We start from the raw sequence: 26,200 nt of genomic DNA on the forward strand, positions 1-26,200 counted from the left end.
TGATTTCAAGAAGCTTATAATATCATTGAGAGAGACAATACATTAGGTTCTTGTGCAAAGCAGATGGAAAGACTTAGAAGTCCTAAGGGTTCAGTGGAAGGGCAGAGGGCCCAGGGGTTCTTAGCTTCATGCAATCCCTAGGTCAGAACACAGTACCTGGAGTCTGGAAGAGGAAGAGGCGAGAAAAAAAGACAATGAAAAATGATAATCTACCATTACCATATATCAGCATTTACTGTGAATGTCCTATTTTTCATTTCTTTTAATTCAGATAAAGATGTTTTATGCATTATCATCACTGTCATTTCTCCTTTATTCTTAGGAAGAGCATTAAAGAGAGGCTACAATGCAGGTTTTGCACAAACCACATGGGGAGGGCAGGGAAGAGTGTGGCCTATATTTGAACTAATATTGTATTTTCTGACCAGGCCCAGCTATTCAGTTCAATTCAGCAAAGCCCTCATTAAGTCCCTGCTATTCAGAAAGCACCATACTAGGCAGTGGAAGGGTGATAAAAACAGCTAAGTAAAAATGACAGCATCTGTCTAAATAGGCAGCGCTATTCCTTAATCTCCCATCTCTCTACCCAGAGAGAAGTATATTTCACAATCTGTATTCTGGGACCAAAATTTGTCATTGCAGTTAAAGTGATACAAATTTAGATAATACCAGCCCTGCCCCTAGAGCTTACAATCTCACAGGCGACAAAGGTGAATCTTTCACAAGCCCAAACAGGCTCAGCTTCTCCCCATCCCCTATGTTCCCTTCTGGAAGAGCAGTCAGAGTATGGGGTCATAGGAAGATAAGAATATCTCACTAACAGTACTACCCTGATATATAACTTTATCCTAAATAATGCCTATCACCACTCAATCTAATAATAAAAGCACTTATTATTAATGTATTACATTGCCAGGCACTGTGCTGTGCATTTTATAAACATCTCATTTAATCTTCCCAAGCCCTGTGAGGTAGGTGCTCTTATTGTACCCATTTTACAGCTGAGGAAACTGAGGCAAACAGGCAGAGGTGAAGTGACTTGCCCAAGGTCACACAGCTTGGCCCGTGTCCGAGGTCACTTTTGAATTCATGTCTTCCTGACTCCAGGCCCAGCACTTTGTGCACTGTGGTGCCCCTAGCGTCCTCCACTGAGAGAGGACTGAGAGCCTGAGAGATTAAATAATGTGTCCAATTAAATGTCTAGTATGTATCAGAGGTGAGACTTGAATCCAGGTCTTTGTGGCTTCAAGGCCAGCTCTCCAACCAGTAAGCCATGCTGCTTCTCACAGTAATATATACATTAACCAAACCCTGTTGTGTTGTTTAATTCATTTGATCCTCACAACACCCCTGTGAGGTAGGTACAGATATCCCCATTTCACAGATGCAGGACCTGAGGCTAAGGGAGGATAAATAAATTGTACAGGGTCACACAGGTCTGAGGCAGGATTCTAACTCATCACCCCAAGGCCAAGTCTAGGACTCTATTCACTTTTCCTTCTAGCTGCCATGAACCTTAAGCCCAAGAGAGAGATAGAGGGTGAATGTGTCTGTGTATGTTGGGGTGGGGATGGTAAAGGACACTGGCTCACAGAGTACTAGAACTTAGGGCATTCTATGAGATAAGTTCCTCTCCCCATGTACCTCAGCCAGTCAAGTTGTCTCTGAGTCTAACCATCAGCCAACCCAAAATGAAAGGACAGCACGGCACCCTGGCTGCCCAGGATAGTTTTATGATCAATGCTGGCATTTACCTGGTGAAGTCCTAGGCCATCACCATTGCCGCCAGGGGGGAAACATCGATTTTTTTATAAGAAAGGGTTTGGCTGCCTCCAAGATATCCAGTTTGGGATCCAGTGAGCGGCCAAGCCCTTCTAACACCATGATCGCGAAGACAATCGAGGCAAAGTTACTTTCAAGCTTGACCTGAAACAGTAAGAACAGAGGCAGAGGAACGCTTTTGAAAGTCTCATCACATACAGACTAGTGCCCTCAGTGGCACCTTCATCCTTTCAGGTCTGTACCCTGCAAGCCTTACCCTATTCCTTCTCTACTACCACCAACCCCAGCCAGTCCCAATCTAATTGTACATTTTTCTTTTCTTTCTTCTTTTTTTAACCTCGCCTTAATCACTGAATGGACATGGCCTCAGTCAAACTAAGACTTGTCAAAGACCTTAGCTTAAAAAGGCCAAGCTCTCCCACTGCATCTGGGGCCATCTCCAGTCATCCTGATCTGTATCTTGACAATGGACCCAGATGGCTCTGGGGAAGAAAGTGAGGCTGATAACTTTGAACAGGCCTCCCTCACTTAAATCCAATTCACCTGCCATGACATCACCTTCCTAATGTCACGGTCCTCTTCAAGAGTGAAAGACAAACAACAAAGAACCACAGTTGTCCATGGGGTTCGTCATTTCCTTCTCCAGTGGATCACTTTTTGTCAGAACTCTCCACCATGGCCCGTCCATCTTAAGTAACCCTGAACAACATAGCTCATAGTTTCGTTGAGCTACACAAACTCCTCTGCCACAACAAGGCAATAAGCCAGGAGGTGGATGTGTGTGTGTGTGTACATGCATATAGATTTCATAACTTGTGCTTTTATAAGTACACATATCTATATACTTGCATGCATGCATACATCAAATATTTTACTACTTCCAAATCCTTATCAAAACAAGAACCAGGTTAAGAGAGTTGAGTTTAGAGGTTCTTGGTACCTGCTCTAATGGGTAGATAGTCAATTAACAAGTATTTATTAAGTACCTACTATATGCCAGACACTATTTATCTTTTGCAACTCAGCCCAGTTTATATATAAATTGTTGCTACTAAAGCATTTATTTTCTTACCTAAACTAAATATCTCTCCTCCCCCACCCAAATCCTGTTTGTACCATCAGGCTACTGCAACCACCATCCTCCTGCCCAACTATAGGATGCCCCACCCCCGCTCAGGTGACCCTTTGGTGATTCTTAAGCCAGGTGCCTATAGGCAGAAGGGCCAACTTAGGGTCTGGACTCACCTTATGGGTCATCAGCAGCTTAAAGACACTGGAGAGCAAATTTGACACTTGAAGCTGTTAGGAAAAGCAAATCTTGTTACACAGCCTGAAAGTACCACTTCCCTCCCCACCCCCACAAAAAAAAAAATGGTGGGGGAGAAAGGGAGCTCATTGACTGCTCAACAAGGGTACAGAGACTCTTCAGTCCCTGAAGTCAGGAGGACTGGTTTCAACAGGGGGCAAAGAGGTGGGGAATCTTAAAACTGTTCAGTCTAAGGATCCCTTCTCTACTCGGTGCAAAAGACCCCCACAGATCACCTCCATCCATTTCCAATCACAGGAAAAACAACAACAAAAAATCATTACAATGAATGAGAAGACCGGTCCTACATCCAAGTCTATCTCCAGGGCTGACCTGTGGTCATTTTCTTACATCATTTAAGTGAATTATTAACTTAACTTATTATCAATATTGGCTTATGGGTCTAAAAGCCATCTAGCCCAAACCCCTGGTTTTAAAGATGAAGAAATTAAGGCCCAGGAAAATCCTTGCCCAAAGTCACACGCATCAGAAGTGGAATTTGAACTCAGGTCCTCTGTTGCCAGATTTCTTTCTATTCTGCCCCCAAAGAGATCCACCCAAGAGCACCTAAGGAGAAGATCACATTTTTGAGAGCCATTCCCTGTCATGAACTGACCTATGGCTAGAAGACTTACAGGAGAAAAACACAGCTACTTCCTATCTCTTTTATTTTCCTATTTCTTCCCCCACCCCACATAAAACATAAGGTTCCTGAGGGAAGGGAGTGGTGTTTTGTTTTGTTTTTTTATCCTGGCATAGTTCCTTACAAAGAGAAGGCACTTAATGAATGCTTATTGGGTTAGATTGGATTAGTACTTCAGTCAGAAACACCTCCTCCTCTCTCCAGTACTGTGGCTGGGATCTGCTCTAGCAGGGGAGGTTCCTGAAGGTTGTATCCCCATCTCATGGCCTGCCTACCTTCTCCAGGGTAATGGTGTTCTTCCTGGCCTGGGTCACTAGCACCGCCATCTCAGTTTTGAATTTCTCCACATCCTGGCACTCATTGGCCCGGGCATGATTCAAGATGAGCTCGGCCACTCTCTCACCCTGAAGACCATGAGTAAAAAGAAAGTTTGTAAGTGCCATTCATTGAAGGTGTTGGCATTTGGAGAAAGGTCAGTTTCCATTCCCTTCTCCCTAAGCTAGAGGGATACTGGAAGACTTAGGGCATGCTACTCACCAATAGTGGGTCACAGATTTAGAGCTGGAAGGGACTTTAACCATTCAGTTTAAACTATTTAAAAGATGAGGAAACCAAGGCAGAGGAGGTTAAATGACCTTCTAAAGTCCATAGGATTAATAATTGTCTGGGGTAAGACTTAAACCCAAGTCTTCCTGACTTAAGTACAGTACTCTACATCACATTGCATCTCACCGATCACATATGTATGCACTTTACCTTTCGCCCTGCATACCCTCAGATCCATTATAGGAACCCAGGATATAACTGGAGTAAGCTAACTAACTCCCAAGGGCAGCTGTGTGGTACAGTGAATGGAACATGGACCTGGAGTCAGGAAGACTCATCTTCCTGAGTTCAAATCTGGCCTCAGACACTAGTCTGTCATCCGTAAAATGAGCTGGAGAAGGAAATGGCAAACCCCTCCAGTATCTTTGCCAACAAAATCCCAAAAGGAGTCATGAAGAGTCAAACATGACTGAAACATCTGAACAATAACAACTCCCACATCCTACATGCAGTCCTCTGGGCACTCCTACGACTTAAAAAACTTTCTTAGAGGACCAGCTGCTGGAAGACCTTTAGACAGCTCTGCCTAAATTTCCTTCATAGTCCTAGTGTCTCACCCTACTCCAAATATAATTCTATTTTTAGATGCCCAGTCTTTTTCAACTTTATGTCCCCAAATCATCCACAAACCACCACAGTTTTGTTACAAAAAGCCCAAGCAGCCAATGGGACCAGGCAGTATGCCACATGCTTGGCATCCATGGCCTCAAAGGGAAGAGTGATGTCCCTACATGGGAAAAATATATGACACAAGGGAAAATAGAGAGTAACTGGTGTTTTCTGTATGGCATGATTTGAGAGGCCCTATGATATGAGGGTAGGGGAGCAGGTGATTGATTTGGAATCAGGAACGACTTCTGTTCCAGTCCTCTGTACTCACCATGTAATTCTGGTGGCAGCAGAGGGACAAGGAACAAGCATTTGTGCTAAGTGCTCTGCCAATATGGTCTCCTTTGATTCTCACAACAACCCTGGGAGGTGGGTGCTATTATTATCACCATTTTACAGAAGAGGAAACTGAGGCAAACAAAGGTTAAGTAACTTTCCCTAGATCACACAGCTAGTAAGTGTCTGAGGCCAGATTTGAACTGAGGAAGATGAGTCCTTCTAATTCCCAGCCTAGTTGTCTATCCACTGTGCCACCCAGCTGCCCATATACAAATATACATACTTAATGTGTGTTTGTCTGTGTGTGTAGTTAGGAGATGCAGTGGACAAAGTTGGGCTTGGAGTCAGGAAACCTGAGTTCAAATCCTGCCACTCAGTTTCCTTGTTTATAAAGAAGCCTCCAAGATCCTTCTAGCTCCAGATATTTTAAAGCCCATGCCCTCCAAGTAAAATTAGACATTTGTAAGCATTACAAGCTGAATGGCAGAGCTTGAGAATCCTCAACTCTTAGAATAAAACCAGTGCTCAGACCCGCTGCTTGACCACTCCAGGAATCACAAGTCTCACCTGCCCCATGGCCACTGCAGTGAAGACTGCCCGGAAGTTCTCCAGGTCGGCTGCCTGCAGCCCTGCCACAATGCCTGCATCCAATAGGATCAGCCTCAGTGGGGAAGAAGCGGGTCTTACTTCTGACAGCAGGGTGTCATACATGTCCCCCAGGCTCCTCTGGCCTTGGCTCTCCTTAGGAAAGTCTGCTCCCTGGACCAGGATGTTCCCAGGGTGTAGGTCAGCATGGACAAAATTGTCAACAAACACCTGGAAAGGAATCCACATCATGAACAGGTGAGGCCCACCACCTTCTCACTGCAAGGAGAAAATTCTTTTAAATTTGTAAAGGCACATGTACAAATTCAATTTTTATACTGATCTCTGATTTCATTGGTATAAAGCAGCTCCTAAGGATAACACTCTTTATGAATGGAGATTAGATTTTTGTCTACACTGGGGCATTGAGAGATGTCTTCTTACTCTGTATGCAGCTTCCAATAACAAATACCACAAAGTCTCATTAATTAGGACCTCATCAATAAAAAATCCACAATGCAGGGAAGGGCTGGTGAGATTGAAGCTTAGTTTTGATTTTTATCTGGAAAATGGAGGAAAGGTATTCTCTAAATAAAATAAGACTATAAACTAGATAAGGGACTATTTAACTCATAACTATGTCAAAGTGCTTTATCAGCATTTATTTGAACTTGTTGAGTTGAATTAATACTATGCCAATTACAAATGATTCCTATCCATTCATTAAAACAACATAAGGCTTAGGTCACCTAAGACCTTGAAAAATTTGGTAGCACTTTATTAACCTTATTTTCATAATCATATGTGCTTCAAAGTAACAGAACTTCTTTACAACATCTCATAATTCATAGACTTTTCATTGATCCTAATCAGTCTTTCAGATATTCCAATTAATACTGCTTAACTAACTATAAGCTTAAAAATTACATTTGGACTATTCCCCTTCTTTGGCACTGATGTGTAGTGGGGGAGACGATGTTGAGGGAAGCTGGGGCACCCTGCCGGTGGACAAAGTGGAATATGATTCTGAGCCCTCCAGGAAACAGAGGAAGTCACTGGAACCTTGGGGGAGGGGCAAGCAATCAGGCCCTGATTGTGTGACAGGGGGACCTTCTAGGAGTGCAAGGGGGCCCAGAAGGTTGTGGAGCAGCCCTCTTACCAACAGTGGGCAGAGAGGAGCAAGAGAAACCACCAGGAGCCAAGTAGTGAAACTTTCCAGAAAGTAAGGGATCCTTTTGTAATACGAATGATCATCCCCTCATCCTCGGGTTCCGACATTGGTTCATCAGGGTTTCCTAAAGTGGGGCACACCTGCAGATGTCACTTCCTTTTCATCTCAGCCCCCAACACATTTCCAAGTCCATTATCCCAATAGGTAATCAATAGACAGCAGGATTCTGGGACTTTACAGCATCCCAGTTCTTACCATCTTCAGAAGCATGTCTATCCCCAGCTTTGCTATTTTCCCCTTCAGCTTCGTAGGAATTTCTGACTTCTGGTAACAGGACACAGGCACACTCTCCTTAAAGCAAGGAGAGAAGGAAATATATCAGTTTGATGCTCCCACCTCCCACCCAGAGGGGGAGGAGAGGAGTCTTTTTACAATCTACCCCTTCCCTAGTTAACATATCCAGGGTTGCTTTCTCAACAGATGCTTAATCAAGTTTCACTCACCCCAGGTCAGTCCTCATATAGTCCTTTACAAAGAAGGTATGGAAAGAGAGATCATGGGATTTAATGATCCTATGTCACAACAGGCTAGGACCAATGATCTTGGATCCATCCATCCCAGTCTGCATTCTGGCTTTGGGACACCAATAGGGCACATGGTGGGACATCTCATTTCCAGTAATATCAATAAAAATTATGATAGTCACTGATTTTCATAATGACAGAAAACTTTACGAGCATTATATCATTTAATACTTATAACAACCCTACGCAGTAAGTACTACAGATGTAATGCCCATTTTAAATGACAAAACTGAGGTTCACCAAAGTTAAGTGATTTGTCCATGTCAGACAGCGAGCATCAGAGGTGGAATTTAAATCCCAGTCTTGCCTGGCTCCATGCCTTCTGACTCTCTCCAACCACATCACACTCCCAAGATAAACATTCCCCACAGGAATCACAGATCTCAGAAGCCACCTTGTCTAGCCAGTATCTGAACAAGAGCACTCTCTGAAACACATATCTTCCCAATGTTCAGTCCTCCAGTCTTTGCTTAAAGAACTTTGACAAGGGGAAGTCTACTATCTTCTGAATTCCACTTCTGAATAGATCCAGTCATTAGAAAGGCTTTTCCTTATATGAAGGGAAAGCTGCCTTTCTGGGGCTGAGAGAGGAGGATCTTTGAAGACTTATATGCCCACGATCACCAAGACAGTAAATATCATAGCCTGAACTCAAACTGACCATCGGGTCAGTCCATTTTCTCTAGACCATGCTGCTTCTCTTTCTCAGAGATGAACACTGGCCTATCCTAAGTACATTAGTATACACACATATAAGTATACAGACACACTTTAGATTTCATATACATACACACACACACACACACACACACACACACACACACACACACACACATAAATGATTACTTCCTTTCAGTCTTACTTCAAATGTTTCCACCAGAACATCTCTGGTGACAAAGGGCTGTAGAGGGGTAGGGAACCTGACAAAGTTCACATCCAGGAAATTATTTTGGAAGCACTCCAGATTTCGGGCTTCATAACGCAAGTCAATCTGTAGGGAAAGAAAAGATGAGAGATGAAGGTACACTTTGTTTAATTTCTGAAGCCGCTCACAATGTGGCCCCCTCCTCTCTTCCAGTCTCATTGGCCACTGCTGCCCCCCATACACACACACACACACACACACACACACACACACACACACACACACACACACACACACACACACACACACACACACACCACACATGATGCAATGCAGGTACCTGGAACACAACTCCAACTCTGGTCTCTAGGCATAGTCCCACCCCATGCCCAAAAGACACTCACCTCTACCTCACAGCATCCCTCTCATCTTCCAAGATGCCCTTTAAGCAGTTTCCTACAGGATGCCTTTCCTGATTCCTTCAAACTACCTTGGATTTAACTTTTATTATTGTTGTTGAATCATTTCCAACACATCGGACTTTTCATGACTCCATTTGAGGTTGTCTTGGCAAAGATATTGGAGTGGTTTAATATTTCCTTCTTCAGCTCATTTTATAGATGAGGAAACTGAGGCAAACAAGCTAAAGTGCCTTGCCCAGGGTCACACAGCTGGTTAGTGTCTGAGGCCAGATTTGAACTTAGGCCTTACTTCAGCTCCAGTTCTCTATCCACTGAGACACCTAGCTATACTGCATTTAACTACTCAAATGATAAGCTCTGGTGGCAGTAAGCAAAGCAAAAAACATAGCATATGAATTTGTTGATTGTGCTTCCTTCAATTCAATAAACATTTATTAACCACCTTCTACGTGCCAGGCACTGCACTAGATACCAGAGGTACAAAGACAAATAGGAAGCAGTCCCTACCCTCCAGGAGCTCATGTTATGATAGGAAAGGACAACAGGTCAAAAGTAGTAGATAGATATAATTCTAGATCAAAACCCCTCTTAGCGATAGGCGAGGGAAAGAGAGCACTCCCAGACATGGCCCTCCTCCACCTCCTCCTCCATACAAACATGGAAACTGCCTTCTCCTCAAACCTCAGATATCTATCTTCTCATGTTACAGGGGCTACCCTATGTCCCTGGGACACAGGTCTTCTATCTTACCTAAGTAAATACAAAATCATACAAAGCAATTTCAAGAGAGAGACCACTCCTGGAAAGACTGGGAAAGACCTAGTGTGAGAGACTGAACCTCAGCTTTGACCTGAAGAAAGCTAGGGATCTACAAAGTAAAGGTGAGAGTGACAGACAACCTTGCTTGGAGGTTGTCTAAGGGATGGAGGAGGATGGAGTGTTGTGTATTAAGAATGACCAACGGGCCAGCGTTTGGCTTTAAACCATTCTCTATTGGACGTATACTATATTTACACCTGCTAGTTGTTAGTCGTTCTATATGGGACATCCAGTCTCCTTCATTTACACTTTCTATAACTGCTCTATAGAAGGGGAAGCCCCAGACATGCTCACCTGTTGGACCATGAGCTTCTCAAACTCTTCTACTATCTCAGTCAAGCTGAGCCACTTGATTCCTGGAATGAGTCCAAGGATTCGACTGCCTATCTTCATCAGTACCAAATCCACCTGTACTTGAGCAAGGAGCCCAGGATGTAGCACCTGTAGTAGAAAAAGAAGCAGCAGTGACTAGGGCAGGACCCTTCCTGCCCAGTTACATGGAGTGCTCACAAGGTTCATGAAACCAGGTTGGCACCACACCAAGGCAAAAGAAAGACAGTCATCACAGGAGGCATCTCCCTGTTCTCTATCCCTTGCCTTGCAGCTGAGATAGGCTTTATTGGCCAACAACATTTATAGTATGCACTGGACCAGGGCTAGGCCAAAACTGGGTTCCAGATCCCCAGTGCTCAGCAGTCAGAGCTTCAACTAGTGCTTTCAGTGTAGTCTTCTTCAAAACCACAGAAAAGCACTTTGATCTTCCTATTCAGATCTGGACTGAAGGAAGGTGTAGAAGCTGGGGACCAGGTAGGTGAAAGGGTACAGCAGAATAAGAGGGGTGAAACTAAATAGGAACTGGGGGAGACCAATTAGACAGGTAACTTCAGTTTCTCCCATATATCAAGTTAGGAGGGTTAGAATAGATGACTTCTATGGCCCCTTATACCTGTAATGTCCCATAAGTCTAAGTTACCAATTAAACCCATAAGTTATGGTGCTATGCAGGCACTTAACAAAAATGTATTTGAACCACTGAAATGAATGGAGGGGATGCAGAAGTAGGAGTTGGCATGCAAGTAGAACTAATCTAGACATTTTTCCAAGGGGGTAACTGTTTAGTAGTTTTGGAGAAGGAAAAGAACCTGGTTAGGATGGGGATATGGACCCACCAGAAAAGCATGAACTTACTTTAATAGCTGCTGGGATGAGGTGTTTTGGCCCACGTAGGCAGTCAGCAAGTGGGGTAAGGGATGTGTCCCGTTTTGATACAGTCAGGTAGGACATGGGGAGAAGTAGATCTTCAGGAAAAGCTAGATCTGTCAATGTTCCTTTAGGCTTCTGCCCCTTCCAAAAATATCCTAAGAGCCTCCCCAGCCCTGCCACCTCCCAGGCTTCAAAAGAGGAGGTACCTCTGGAGGTCTCCACAAGTTTTTGGAAGCAAGCATGGTCAAGGAAGGCCGTGTCAACATAAGCTTTATACACTTGGGCCACACAGCCTGAGCCCACTGGCTCCTGACTCTCAAAGTGAAGGGCTCGCCCCCATTCACTCCCAAACACCTTTTGGAGCAAGTGCTGGGTATGAGCCCATGGGTGGGGGGCCACTTGAACATGCAGCCGGGAGAACTTGGTGCAGAACTCTTCAGAGAAAAGATCCCGTCTAGTGCTTGCCCACTGGCCCAGTTTGATGTATGTGGGGCCTGAGGACTCCGTAGCCATCAGAAGCCAGTTCAGCCAGAGGGTGTAGAAGCTGGGGACCAAGTAGGTGAAAGGGTACAGCACAATAAGAGGGGTGAATTTCACCAGCAGAACACAGCCCCGGAACCATATTCGGAAGCCAAAGGCAAAGTTCAGGAAAAGACAGTTTATGAACCCAGTTCTGGAAACATTGCCCTCCAACCTGACTTCCTTAAGGGCGCTCTTAAAAGTATCTGTCTGACCCCAGCTTCCAGGGGACACCAAAACGATCCCTCCTGAAGTCAAAATGAGTTTGGGTAAAGAGCCCCAAAGAAGCCAACAAATTCTGGAATTGGGTGGATACATAATCTGTCTACGTCTCCATCTAAGCAAACAAGATTTCTGCCTGGCCTCAAAGCACCTTAGGTGTGACAGGTAAGTCTTGATAGAGAATCGCCAAGAAGTCATGATGACCCTGCAAACAAAGGCAAGCAAGCAGTCTCAGTTCCTTTCATTCCTAAATGCCAGGGACACCCAGCACCCTTGGACTATCAAGGAACAACTATTTATCTTCCTTTTCCATCTTTGGGGGAAATTAAATGACCACAACTAAATGATCATACTTAAACGGATTCCCCCACGCAGCTGTGAACATCAGATTCACCCCCGCCCCTAAGCAAGGGCAGGATCCCCGCTTGTTCCCCTATCTAGATGGGGGGGCCTTTAGATTTCCCTCCCCACTCCATTCACCCCCCTCCAGGCAGGCCAGCAAGTGTGGACTCCTACCTGGGGAACCCACCACCTAACCTTCATCAGAGGAGACCTGGCTGGCAAGAGAGAGCGGAGAGCATCTGCCCTGCACTTCACCTTTTGAATGAGTCTCCCTGGCCTGGCGATGGCCTCACCAGCCCACGCTGGTGCATTTAACAGTCTGCCCCATCCGATCACTTTCCCTGCGTGGCTGCCTGTTTCCTGGGCTCTGAAGTTAAAGCGGGTTTATTCCCAAGGGCAAGCTGGCATCCCTGGGAGGCTGTGGCCCCTCTGACCCCAAGCCGTCCCTCACTGCCCTGACTCGGGTTACTTGGGGATGGCCAGCCCTGGCTCTCAGCAGCCAGCCCAGCAGCCCTGTTCGGAGATCGGAGGCCGAGTACCCTGGGAAACCAAAGTGAAACACTCTAGCTACAACTGGGAAGGACTTCCGGGAACAGACAAGAGCCCTGCCCCCTTAAAGGGGCAGTCATGTTGAAGGTGGAGTCCCTTCATGTAGACTCCGCCTGGGGAGTCAGAGCAAAGCTGGGTGGGCGCTGATTCCAAAGCAGAGCGCAGCCGCCTTGGGTATCAGTAGCGGCTGCTTTCAGGAGTCTGCCTGCAGGCCTGGGAAGTGACCTACCAAGATTTCATGCACTCATTTAATTTCAGATCTTAACATCTCAGCTAACTCATTTTAACGTTTAGAAGGCCTCCATATATACAAGATGAGGCAGAAGTCACCAATGCAAAGACAACTGGAATATAAAATACAAAATAAAGCAAGGTCATCTTCACTGTATACACGAATGGACCTTCCTGCAGCCTCTTCTAAAGCTGGGGGGCCAGGGTTCTGTGTCTAACAGAACAGTGATTCCAAGAATCACTGAGGTGAAGATTCCCGGACACAGCTGGTGAGGGGTTTTAGAATAAGTTGTTGGAATGTATCGTGGTCCTCCTTTTAGGTAACACATGGGGGTGCTCTCCTAGAGGCTGCTAGTTCAGAGTACTTTATACATTCAGATCCATAACCCCTGAGACTCTTCCAGTATATTAACTTTCATTAGCTTGAAGACATAATTCATTCAAGTAAGGGATTTAAACAATCAAAAGCAGGTCTATATTAAATTAAGCACCAACTATGTGCCAAATACTCTGCTAGGAAATTGAGATACAAAAACAAAAATGAAATTGCCCCCAAGAAAGGTACATTTTACTGGAGGACACGATGTGTACATTTACAATCAATAGTCAATAAGAATTTATTAATCTCCCCACTACGTGTTAGGCATTACACTAAGTGCTAAGGATACAAATACCAAAGCAAAAACAAAACACAGTTCCTACCCTCAAGGGGCTTATACTCTAATGATGGAAGTCACACACAAAAGGAAGCTGGACAGTACCTGTAGAGAAATCGCAGGGTAGTGCAATCCCCGGAAAAATAAGATGTCGCAACTGAACTCTTCCTTAAATGGAGGCTTGAGATTCATGGCTCCACCCTCCAGTCCAAGAGGTGGCGTAACTAGTTAGAGTCCCAAGGTTAGTAAGACCCTACAGGATGAGTTTATCCCAATAATGAATTTCCTGAAACAAGGTCAAGTCAGAGAAGTCCCAAAGTAGTGCAGTCAGGTGAGAACTGAGAAGTTAGAGCTAGGTTTTCTCCTTAAATGGAAGTTTGGAGTTCACAGATCCACCAATCAGAGGAACAGTATATTTTGTATATAAGCATTTGCAAAATAATTGTGGAGGAGGAAGCAGAAGAGAGGCAGGTAGCTGGGAGATTAGCTAAGGCCTTGTGTTGGAGGCAAAACCTGCTTGAGCTGAACTTTGAAGGGACCTAGAAATTTTGAAAGGTAGAAGGTCAGGAATCAGTGCATTCCAGGCATGGAATGCTGTGCAAAAGTATGGAGGTGGGGATATAAGAGATAAGACTGCTGGATTTGGTGTCCAGAACACCTGAGTACAGATCCTGCCTTCAGTGCTTTCTGGGCAATCACTTAAATGCTCTCAACTTCAATTTTCCTCATCTGTAAAATGGGAATAATTACAGCACTTATCCTGCAGGGTTGTTGTGAGACTCGAATGTAATTGAATAAAGTGCTTTGCAAATAAAGCTGCTATAAAAATATTACATTATTGTTTTGTTAATATTATTGTTATATTATATTGTATTATATCCTGTGTGACTATCCAGAAGGACACACTAGATGCTGAAAGGTTGGAGCTAGATTGTAAAGGATTTTAAATGCCCAAAAGAAGAGTTTGTGTCTGATCCTGGATTCCTGAGAGTTTAATGAGCAGGGAAATGACCCCATCAGACCTGTCTTCAGGCAAAGCTACAGTTCTGTTCTCTCTGGGCTGCCTCCTCCTGGTCCCCACCAGGAACACACTCTCTGTAGAGCCTCCCTGAGACATGTGGTCTCTGCTTCACACTGTGTCACTGGCCCCACAGCTCCCAGATCTGGCTCTTCTCTCTGCTCCCAGATTCGGGGATTCTCAGCTGGAGCAATGTTTCTCTCCATCATGAGAAAAGTGAGCTCTACCTTTAAAAACTTTACATGATACCTTTATGATATATTTAAAAGGAATAGTAAGTTGTTGTACATAACAGATTTGCAGTTTCACATGCAGTCATCTTTATTTTTTTTATTATACTATGTTATGGAAATGCTTGTTTTATTCCATAAATTCAAAATAAAACAAGAAAATGTAAAACTACAGGGCTTTCTACAGCCCTTTCAGAAAATCATCAAACCTTACTGCACTAAACTATGGGCAAAGGAAGAGGATTCTTTTTTTTTTTTCCTCAAGGAGTAGTCTGTATGGTTCCTTCACCCAAGCTCTTTACATCTTTGATGGTTTGTCCCCTCATTTAGTCATGTCTGACTCTCCATGGGGTTTTCTTGGTCAAGATACTAGAGTGGTTTGTCATTTATTTCCTTCTCCACCCCATTTCATAGATGAGGAAACTGAGGCAAACAGAGTGAAGTGATTTGCCCAGGGTCATACAGCCAGTAAGTCTCTTGAGGCCAGGAGTGAACTTAGGTCATGAGGATTTGAGGCCTGGCACTCTATCCACTGTGTCACCTAGCTTTAACATACAGAATAAGATCACTTAGCTAAATGGCTAATGCCTTCAGGTTCAAGTCTACCTTCAGAAGCAAACTTTCTAGTGCTGGGGGCTTGCCTCTCTCTTGAAGATCTTACTGTCACCAAAAGAGGGCATTCCTTTTGTCTCCTTGTTCTCCTCTTCGATGGATGAAGTAGCACATGCTCTGGAGCTGTATCTCCAATTCCGCATGCAGGCTAGGTCCAAAGAGGAGCTACTGCATCTTCCCTTAGGGTTCTAAGGGTATCTAAGGACATTCTAAAGTATCTAAGGGTATCACTATCTAAGGGGTTGCTGGTATACTTCAAATCTTACATAGCTCATGAGCTCCCACCTGGGTGGGTCTTCCCGCATAATTTTGAATTGATATTAATCTCAGGCATTTGGCTAAAGGTTTCTCTCCCCTAGCAGATCCTCAAGTACCTTATTCCACCTAACTTGCTGATTTTATATAAGCCCTTTAGGACAAGAACAAGTCCCTCAAGCAATCCAGATAAATCTTCTCTGCAGCTCACTACAGGTCATCCTGAGGTTTCATTTTTCTCATTTAACCTAAAGCCTAGTTCAAACCTTGCTCACACCTACTAAACAATCTGGATATATTCTCATCTGGTTAAATGATAACATGTAGCATCTTGTCACTTGTGTTAAGTGAAGTTGGGTGATTGTTTAGGCTGTCCTGTCCCCCTTATACTATTTAGTATCCCATCTAGAGGCTTTGCCCCCCCACCCTAACAAACTGCCAGCATGCTCAAGATGCCCCAATTTCTCAAGTCTCAAAATCCTTTCTGTACTTCACTGAAAATAAGTGGAGGGGGTAGGGAGAGAAAATGAGAAAAAACAGCTTAGGGGATAAGGTCTATCTCGAACGAATGAATGAATACATGGATGGACGTATGCAAGAAAAATAATTTATTAAATATTTGCTGTATTTCAGGCAAGGTGGTAAATGCTGGAGATACAAATACAAAAGAGAGGTAATCTTTGTCCTCAAAGAGCTAATATTCTATAGGAGGAGATAATAGTAAGGGAGTGATGGTTTGGAAAGGATCATGATTCAGGACGTCACACAGATGATTAATCTAGCCATAGTGTAGTCATTTGACACAGTCTTTCCAGAAACAATGGTAGTGTTAATTTGATTACTGTAGACTGAACAAGAAGTAGAAAGTGAGAATAGAAGAAGAGAGGCTGCTTAGACAGAACAGAGACTCATCAATCAAAGGGGATTGGCGTAAAGCCTGCCAATCCCCAGCCCAGCCACAGTCTTGCCTTAGTTATATAGGGGAGCCCTATACATGGCCAGCAAAGCCTTTCCAGGCTCTGAGCCCCCTTTCACATGCCTTGCCTACCCATCCTTCCTCCTCCTCCACTCCTTGCCTTATTATACACATATCCAAAGTCATTATATTTTTCCTCCCATGTTTCCTCACCTGTCCATTGGGTAAGAAGGTTGCACAGTTCTGGATTCTGATAAATATCTCATATCATGGTTTTTGTCTCCCACCATGCATCTGGGAAAGGATTTCCGGGTTCTGTCAAATAAAGGGAGTTTGAGGGCCATTCAAAATCACCCCATCTACCACAGAGGCCATACATAGTTTGCCAGCCCCTAAGCTATCAATCCCTAGTGATCCTGAGTTGTTGATTTCAACAGGTAACTCATAAAATAAGCCCACTATTTTCCCAAATTAATTCATGGATCAGCACCCTAAACTCTGATCTTGTGTGAACCAGGTTCAACCCTCAGAAACATTTAAAGAGTACCCAAGCTCTATTTGTCTAATTATGTCCCAACCTAGAATTTATTCTGGCAAAATCTCTAAATATGGCTTATGGCTAGGCCCCTATAAACATGGACAAAAAAAGGACTCCCTTAAATCTCGTAGAAGTATTCAAGGTAACAGTTCACATATTGGATATGAATTGCCTTTATTCCATTCTAAAGAAAACACAAAAACACATAGAAGGATTCCTAAGGACCTATTACCAAAGCATCAAAACTCAGAAAACTCACAATAAACAAGAAACACAATTTTCTTCCCTCTCCTCTAAGTCTCACTTTCCACAAGGGACCCAAAGCACCCACTCTGCAGTACAGACTCCCCTCAAGAAGGAAACAAACTTGGAGCTGCCAATAAAATTGTTTTTCTCTATGCTGGTGAGTTCCCCTTTCCACATTGAAAAATGAAATCCCCTATATTTATTAACCCTGCAGTTTGCATTTTCTTTGAAAGGGAAATGATCAAAGACAAGTCCAAAAGACTCATGATGGAAAATGCTATCCCCATTCAGAGAAAGAACTGATGGAGTCTGAATGAAGATCAAACCACTATTTTCACTTTATTTTTTCATGTTTTTTTTCCTTTCATCCTGTTTCTTCTTTTGCAACCTGATTAATATGGAAATATATTTTACATGATTGCATATATAAAACCCATATCAAATTGCTTACTGTCTTAGGGAGAAGGAAGAGGAAGGAAGGAAAGAGAAAAATTTGGAACTCAAAATCTTTTTAAAAATTAATGTCAAAAATTGTCTTGACATGTAATTAGAGAAACTAAAATACCATTAAAAAGAAAAGAAAAGGAAATGAACTTGGGTTTTCTAAAAGATGGCACCCTAGCATTTTGATGACTCCCACTTTAACTCCACAGAGACTGAGGGGGAGTAGAAGAAAACATAGCTGGGGCTAAAAGACAGACAACCTTTGTTCTTAGTGTCTATAGGAACTCATGGAAGTTTGAGAACCTTGTTTCCCTATTCTTCAGTTTTAGAGGCAGTCCATATAATCTGCCTCTCTTTACAATAGTTTTATTTTCCTTCCCTCCCCTCTTTTTTTCACTCCCAGAGACTCATCTTCATGATCTCTCAAGTTTAACATTACTGGAGAGCAACCCTTGAGGTGGGCGCTGCCCCCAAAAAAACTCCCCCTTCCCTTACTAACAGGCTAGATTGCAAATCTGGCAACAAGAACTTGGCCTTCTCTTCCAGAAAGCTGGAGTCTGGGGCACTCAAACTTGGAGTGGCTAGAGGGGCAGTCCCAGAAGAAGAGCTCTCAACAGCCCTTCTGCAGAAACTGGGGTTCAAGAACTGTTCCCCTGTCCGTAGCTTCCACAAGTCCCCCTTTCCCCTCTCCTGCCTCCTTTTGCTTTTTGAAGGCAAGGACTGCCTTTCTTTTTATTCCTAGTACCCCCAATTCTTAGCATAGCATCTGGTCCATAGGAGACTCTTAATAAATATTTACCAGATTAGTGAAAAGCATCAGTATGAAGAGCACCATTGTCTTACCTACTGCCATCTCCACCAAGAGATTTTGTTTCTGAGGCCCTAGCTGATATGATTTCCCTCTTGGCTGCCCCAGTGCTGAGATGTGACTCTGGAATGCCAAGCCCCAAGAAGGTCATTAATGACTGCCCATACCCTCACCTGGGGACCCACAAATAATCCTGGCTCCACCAAAAGGCCACAAATAGAAGGATAAGTAGGCTGCCTTTTGCAATACAATGCAAAGGGCTAATTCTATGCACAAGAGTGTAAGCCAGCCAATTCATCCAAGGGCAGCTCCTATCAATGAAACTCATTCAGGGGCTATACATACCTCCCCAAGAAGATACAATCAAAAGTCCCAAAAAGAGACTCGCCACTCAGTAGCTCACCAAGTTGATCAGGGGATTCCCCCAATTAACCCCCTACAGTGGAAAACCATCTTGCATTTGAAGATGCTGAGCTCATTCATCCAAGAATTTAGAGTATGAAGGCACACACACACACACACACACACACACACACACACACACACACACACACATATATATTGGCAAAAACAAACCCTCCTTTGAAAGTTATTATGCCCAGTCAAGAAAACCCAAGGAGGGCAGAGCCAAAATGGTGAAGCAGAAGGACAGACCTGCTGTAGCTCTCTCCCCAAAGCCCATAAATACCTGTAAAAATGACTCTAAACAAATTCTAGAGCAGCAGAAGCCACAAATTGACAGATTGAAAGAGATTTCCAGCCCAAGGCAGCCTGGAAGGCCAACAGGAAAGGCTTATCACACCAGGCTCAAAGCTGAGCACAGCCCACAGAGTGCAGCCCAGCCCTTAGCCATGCAGTGCAGCAGGGACAGGACTGGAGTGGGCATCAAGGCACAGAATCCCAGATAGCAGCTGCGGTTCCCAGATTTCTCAACCCACAGACACCAGAGACAGCTTCAAAGGTCAATGAGAAAGCTCTTTCATCTGGGTGAGAAGGGAGCAGGGTCCAGCCCTAGCCCAGCAGCTGCAGCATCCATTTTTGGAGCCCTTAGCATAAAGACCCTGGGGGAATTGAGCAGCTGATCTGACTCTCAGCCCTGAGTAGCAGCCCTGGGGCGAGGGGGAGCACTGGCACCGTGGAGCTGGAGGCAGTTGTGGAGAGGGAACCCTACTTGCAGATCCTAGGCACAAAAGTTTGTGGTTGCTCCCAGATAAGAGCACAGGCCAGAAGAGGAGTAAACTCCTCTCCCTTGATTATGCCACCTTAGAGGAACTGAGAACTTACAGGTCCCTAGAGTATACCCTCCACTTGACAAAAAGTTAAGTAACTAGCTGGGAAAATGCCTAAAAAAGGGAAAAAAAAATAAGAGTATAGAAGGTTACTTTCTTGGTGAATAGGTATTTGCCTCCATCCTTTTGAATAAGGAAAAACAAAGCATACCATTAGAGGAAGACATCAAAGTCAAAGCTTCTTTATCCAAAACCTCCAAAATAAATTTGCAATGGTCTCAAGCCATGGAAGAGCTCAAAAAGGATTTTGAAAATCAAGTAAGAGAGGTGGAGGAAAAATTGGGAAGAAAAATGAAAGTGATGCAAAAAAAATCATGGAAAGCAAATCAACAGCTTGCTAAAGGAGACCCCAAAAAATGCTGAAGAAAATAACACCTTTAAAAGTAGGCTAACTCAATTGGCAAAAGAGGTCGAAAAAACCAATGAGGAGAAGAATGCTTTAAAAAGCAGATTAGCCAAATGGAAAAGGAGGTTCAAAAGCTCACTGAAGAAAATAGTTCTTTCAAAATTAGAATGGAGTAGATGAAAGCTAATAACTTTATGAGAAACCAAGAAATTACAAAGCAAAACCAAAAGAATAAAAAAATTGAAGACAATGTGAAATATCTTTTTGGAAAAACAATTGACCTGGAAAATAGATCCAGGAGAGACAATTTAAAAAGTATGATGCTACCTGAAAGCCATGATGAAAAAAAGAGCCTAGACATCATCTTTCATGAAATTATCAAGGAAAACTGCCCTGAGATTCTAGAACCAGAGGGTAAAATAAATATTAAAGAATCTACTGATCACCTCCTGAAAGAGATCCAAAAAGAAAAACTCCTAGGAATATTGTAGCCAGATTCCAGAATTTCCAGGTCAAGGAGAAAATATTGTAAGCAGCCAGAAAGAAACAATTCAAGTATTGTGGAAATACAATCAGGATAACACAAAACCTAGCAGCTTCTACATTAAGGGATCGAAGGGCTTGAAATATGATATTCCAGAGGTCAAAGGAACTAGGATTAAAACCAAGAATCACCTACCCAGCAAAACTGAGTATAGTACTTCAGGGGAAAAAATGGTCATTCAATGAAATAGAGAACTTTCAAGCATTCTTGATGAAAAAACCATAGCTGAATAGAAAATTTGGCTTTCAAACACAAGAATCAAGAGAAGCATGAAAAGATAAATGGGAAAGAGAAATCATAAGGGACTTACTAAAGTTGAACTGTTTACATTCCTACATGGAAAGATAATATTTGTAACTCTTGAGACTTTTCTCAGTATTTGGGTAGTTGGAGGAATTATATACATATAGACAGAGGACACAGGTGAGTTAAAAAGGAAATAATGATATCTAAAAAAATAAAATTAAGGGGTGAAAGAGGAATACATTGGGAGGAGAAAGGGAGAAATGGAATAGGGCAAATTATCTCTCTTAAAAGAGGCAAGAAAAAGCTTTTTCAATGGAGAAGAAAAGGGGGGCGGTGAGAGAGAAAATGTGAAGCTTACTCTCATCACATTTGGCTTAAGGAGGGAATAATATGCATACTCAATATGGTATGAAAATCTATCTTACACTACAGAAAAGTAGGGGAGAAGGGGAGAAGTAGCGTGGAGGCGGGGATGATAGAAGGGAGGGCAAATAGGAGGAGGGAGTAATTAGAAGTAAACACTCTTGGGGAGGGACAAAGTCAAAAAAGAAAATGGAATAAATGGAGGGCAGGATGGGATGGAGGGAAATATAGTTAGTATTTCATAACATGACTATTATGGAAGTCTTTTGCATAACTACACACTTATAGCTATATTGAATTGCCTGCCTTCTCAGTGGGGATGGGTGGGGAGGGAGGAAGGGAGAGAAGTTGGAACTCAAAATTTTAGGAACTAATGTTGAGAATTGTTTTTGCATGCAATTGGGAAATAAGAAATATAGGTAATGGGGTATAGAAATCTATCTTGCCCTACAAGAAAAGAGAGAAGATGGGGATAAGGGAACGGAGGGGAATGATAGAAGAAAGGACAGATTCGAGGAAGTGGTAATCAGAATGCATGTCTCTTGGGGTGGAGAGAGGGGAGAGATGGGGAGAAAATTTGAAACTCAAAATCTTGTGGAAATGAATGTTGAAAACTAAAAATAAATATATTTTTAAAAGTTATCATGCCCTACGCCACTAGGTGGCACCCATATACTTGTGAAATGAAGATATTACCCATTTCCAAATTACTGGCACCGGCTTTATTCCAGTGCTTGCATGGAAGGGAGGAGGAGAGAAACATACGGCTGTGCTTATCATTTTAGATTAATTCATTTATGGCAAATGTGGCATCTTGCACATAGCACCATGGCAGATGTTAAACATACACAAATTCTAATATAATTCAACAAAATCATTCATTGCATGCCTATCTATATTAAGGTTATGCTGCTCTACAAAGAGGCAACTAAGTGGCACAGTGGATAGAGTGCTGAGTTTGGAGTCAGGAAGGCTCATCTTCCTGAGTTCAAATCCACCCTCAGACACTTACCAGCTGTGTGACCCTGGGCAAGTCACTTAATCCTGCTTGCCTCAGTTTCCTAATCTGCAAAATGAGCTGGAGAAAGAAATAACCAAAAAAAAGTGGAAACTGAGGGGATGCCCATCAATTGGTGAATGGCTGAACAAGCTGTGATATATGAATGTAATGGAATACTATTATGGTATAAGAAATGATAAACAGACAGATTTCAGAAAAACTTGGAAACACTTATATGAACTGATACTGGGTGAAATGAGCATTGTACGTAGTAATAGCAACACTGTGTGATGATCAACTATGAATAACTTAGCTCTTCTCAGCAATGCAGCGATCCTAGACAATTCCAAAAGACTAATGATAGAAAATGTTATCCACATACAGAGAAAGAGCTATGGAGTCTGAATGCAGATCAAAGCATACTATTTTCACTTTATTTTTTTCATGGGTTTTTCCTTTTGGTCTGTTTCCTCTTTCAAACATGGCTAATATGGGAACATGTTTTACATGATTGTACATATATAACTTATATGAAATTGCATACCATTTTAGGAAAAGGGGAGGGAGAAAAATTTGAAACTCAAAATTTTGTTAAAATGAATGTTTAAAATTGTCTTTATGCATAACTGGAAAAAATAAAATACTATCTTAAAGAGAAAGAAAGAAAAAAAGAAAGAAAGAAATGGCAAACCATTCCAGTACCTTTGCCAAGAAAATTCCAAATGGGACCATAAAGAGTCAGACATGACTGAAGACGACTGAACAGTCAACATAATGGCTCTCATTTACATAGTATTTTAATGTTTGCAAAGCACTTCACAAATATTATCTCATTTTATCCTGACACAACGCTGGGAAGTAGGTGCTATTATTTTTCCCATTTTATTGATGAAGAAACAGAGGCTAACGGAGGTTAAGATAGCTTCCCCTAGCACATATAGCTTGTAAGTGTCTGAGACCAAAGTTGAACTCACCTTCCCAATTCCTGTCTAGTGTTCAATTAATTGCACTACCTAGTTGCCTCTTAGCAATATGCTTTAAGGACTGGGGATAAACAGAATGACAAATGACAGACCTTGTTCTCAAGGAGTTCTCTAATGAGGGAGATAATACATAAGTAACTATGTAGAAAGATAGCAGTGGGTAAGACCAGGAAAGCCCTCCTGCAGAAGGTGCCTCTGAAAGAAAGCAGGGAACTGGAAATTGGAGGTGTGGAAGGAAATCATTCCAGTCATGGAGCAACTGTATGGAGGTGGGAAAGGGCGTGTCATACGTGAGAAATAGCAGCTAAGCCTGTGTAGCTGACTCACAGAGTATGTAGAAGGCAACAAACTGTAAGAAGACCGGAAAAGTGGTAAGGGACCAGGTTGTTATGAAGGACTTTAAATGCCAGATGGATGATTTTATATTTGAGGGGGAAAATAATAGGGAACCACTGAAGTTTGTTGAAGGGAAGGCTGACCGTACTTAGTCACACTATGCTTTAGGAAGCTATGTTGCTAAGTGGAGGATGGATTGGAGTGAAGAGAGACTTGAAACAGTGAGGCCAGTTAAAAAAACTATTGCAAGAATACGGGTGAGAGGCGGTGATTGTGTGTGCTGAGAGAAGGAAGTATTGTAAAGGCAGAAACAAGAACAGTAACGGATTGGCTATGAAGGATGAGTCCAAGTGAAGGTAAAAAATGACACTGAGGTTATAAAACCAGGTGATTGGGAATACAGTAATGCTGGTATCAGAGGAAAACTAAAATGAGAGGAGAGTTTTGGGGAAAACATAATGAGCTCAGTTTTGGACATGATGAGTTTGAGATGCCTACTGGACATCCAATTTGAAATATCCAATGGCAGTCAGCAATGGGAGACTAGAGCTCAGAAGAGGGGTTAGGGCTGGATGTATAGATCTGGGAATCCTTTACATACATATGATAATCAAACCCACAGGAGCTGGTGAGGTCACCAAACTAGATAGTATCTTAAAGGTCATCTAGTCTAGACATGTAGCCTGAGCCCACAACATTTGACTGAACCAAACTAAAATGTAATTAAAAAATATTTAATATAATATAAAACAGCACAGATAATGTGAATTGGTGGTTTTTCTAAGACAATATGTGGCCTATAGGGATTCACTTCTACTTGAGTTTGATACCGCTGGTGTAGCTCCTTCATTTTACTGTGGAGGAAAATGAGGCTCATAGGGGTTAAGTTGACGTGAGAACCCAGGTATCCCAAATCCTCATCCAGTCCACTTTCACCATACCACATACCTCTCATGTAGACCTCTGCCTCCATGGCAGTTTCAAGGATGTCAAATTCAATATCTTCTTATTCTCCCTATGTCCCAAAAGTTCATCTACCTGCTCACTAAAGGCTAAAGTTTCTTTAACAGGGGATAAAATATTTTCTATTCCATGGTTAGTATAAACCTAGAAATGGAGTCAGTGTTTTTTCCTGAAAAAGGTAAACCAGCATTCTATATTCCATTAAAGTAAAGCAAACAAATAAAAAACTGTGGAAGAGTCTTATCTGAAAATTGGCTTTCTTAAGGAAATGAAGACAAGGCAGAGGAATGGATTTCTACAAGGTATTTCCTGCCTAGCTCTGTGACTCTGTCATAGAGTCGATGACTGATTCCAAGGGATTTTCAGGGGACCCTAGAGATCATCTGGCCTAACCTCCCAACCATGATGGCCTACCCTTTCTAATAGTCCTCACACAGTTATCCAATTTCCCAGCTTGGGCATGAATGTTTGATAATAATGACAACTTAGAACTAAAGGTACCCACCAGACCTTTCCTGAGATGGAGGTAATATTGTATTGTCTGACCCCAGGGGAACCAGGAACAAGGCAATGATGATGAGCCCCTAGGTTCCCTCAACGATATCAAGCGTGATTCTTAACCACAGTGAGAACAACCAATTCTCATCCTAAAAAAGTTCACCTCAGGGCTATACTGACTCTCCTATGCCCTCTAGCTCATATTTCTGCCTTGCTTCTGGAAAAGTTGAAGGGAGAGATAGAAGAAGAAGAAGCACATCCAATGAGAGAGTTAAACCAGCAAGGATGAAAGATCCCTTTGCCTCCATGATGTTCTGCTGGATGACCCCTTCACCATATTAGGCAACATACTGGAATGGATAGCTGACTTTTTTTTCCCCTCTTCATTCTCTTCCCAAACCCCAAAAGCTTCTGATTTGAGAGGGATCTTAGGGGAATGGATAATACTACCTTTCACTCATTACAGGAATACCTTCTGCAGTATTCAAAGTCATAGATCTGACCTTTCCAAGTATTCCTTCTAGATGAGGAAACTGAAGCCCAAAATGAGGAAATGAATTGGTAACTAGAAGCCAGGCTTGTGGATTTTCCCATTTAGTAGGATGTTTTCTGTCCTACTTTCATGATGTGAAGTCATCAGATAGAATCCTGTTAGAGCCAAGAAGCACCAATCAAGATTTTGGTGGAGAGTTCTGGTTTGATTTCCTCAGAGGTAGAGTTGGTTTGTTTTGAAGCCAGAAGAGATTCTGTTTCCAGCTATCTACAAACATGGAGAGATGGAGAGGAATGAGTCAGAAAAGGAATAAGGAAGGTAAATAGGATCTAGCCTTCTAAGGATGAAAGGAACTAGGAACTGGATGTGAAAGAATAACTCTTCTGAATTATGGTGGAAATTACTGTTTACTAGTACTCTATGTATCAAATGTTTTTCCTGTTATAAACCTCACCTTGTTTATTCATCAAGTTCAGCACTTGTTGATCATGTCTGCTCTTCAGCTCTCGAACACTCAAATAGACCTGTAGTCTCATTGATTTAGAGCTCCCTTCAGTGATGGAGATCACAACTCCATCCATGCCTATCCATCCTATGGTTCTTCTCCCGGTCTTACCCAAAGTCAGCCACAGAGAGCCACACAATGTGCTAGAGACTTTCTTTTGCTTTCTCCTGATTC

General features: G+C 42.7%; 1 protein-coding gene across 5 annotated transcripts; it reads right to left on the reverse strand.

Moving 5' to 3' along the window:
• On the reverse strand, positions 1-25,773 carry ADCK2 (aarF domain containing kinase 2). 5 transcript variants are annotated; one of them, XM_072652569.1, is made up of 10 exons: positions 12,213-12,755; positions 10,860-11,820; positions 9,966-10,112; positions 8,428-8,556; positions 7,237-7,332; positions 5,793-6,041; positions 4,007-4,135; positions 3,028-3,081; positions 1,755-1,926; positions 1-163 (listed from the first exon to the last, which is right to left on the reverse strand). In XM_072652569.1, the coding sequence occupies exons 1-9, from the start codon at positions 12,266-12,268 to the stop codon at positions 1,774-1,776; spliced, it is 1,974 nt and encodes a 657-aa protein (XP_072508670.1). In that variant the 5' UTR covers positions 12,269-12,755; the 3' UTR covers positions 1-163; positions 1,755-1,773. The 5 variants fall into 5 exon arrangements, with proteins under 5 accessions (XP_072508670.1, XP_072508671.1, XP_072508673.1 ...); XM_072652570.1 differs by lacking the exons at positions 1-163; positions 12,213-12,755 and adding an exon at positions 25,479-25,773 and having other exon boundaries at positions 1,310-1,926; XM_072652572.1 differs by lacking the exons at positions 1-163; positions 12,213-12,755 and adding an exon at positions 13,499-13,767 and having other exon boundaries at positions 1,310-1,926.
• Positions 25,774-26,200: the final 427 nt, after the last annotated feature.

The sequence above is a fragment of the Notamacropus eugenii genome, chromosome 3 (assembly GCF_028372415.1).
Source record: "Notamacropus eugenii isolate mMacEug1 chromosome 3, mMacEug1.pri_v2, whole genome shotgun sequence".
Lineage (NCBI taxonomy): Eukaryota > Metazoa > Chordata > Mammalia > Diprotodontia > Macropodidae > Notamacropus > Notamacropus eugenii.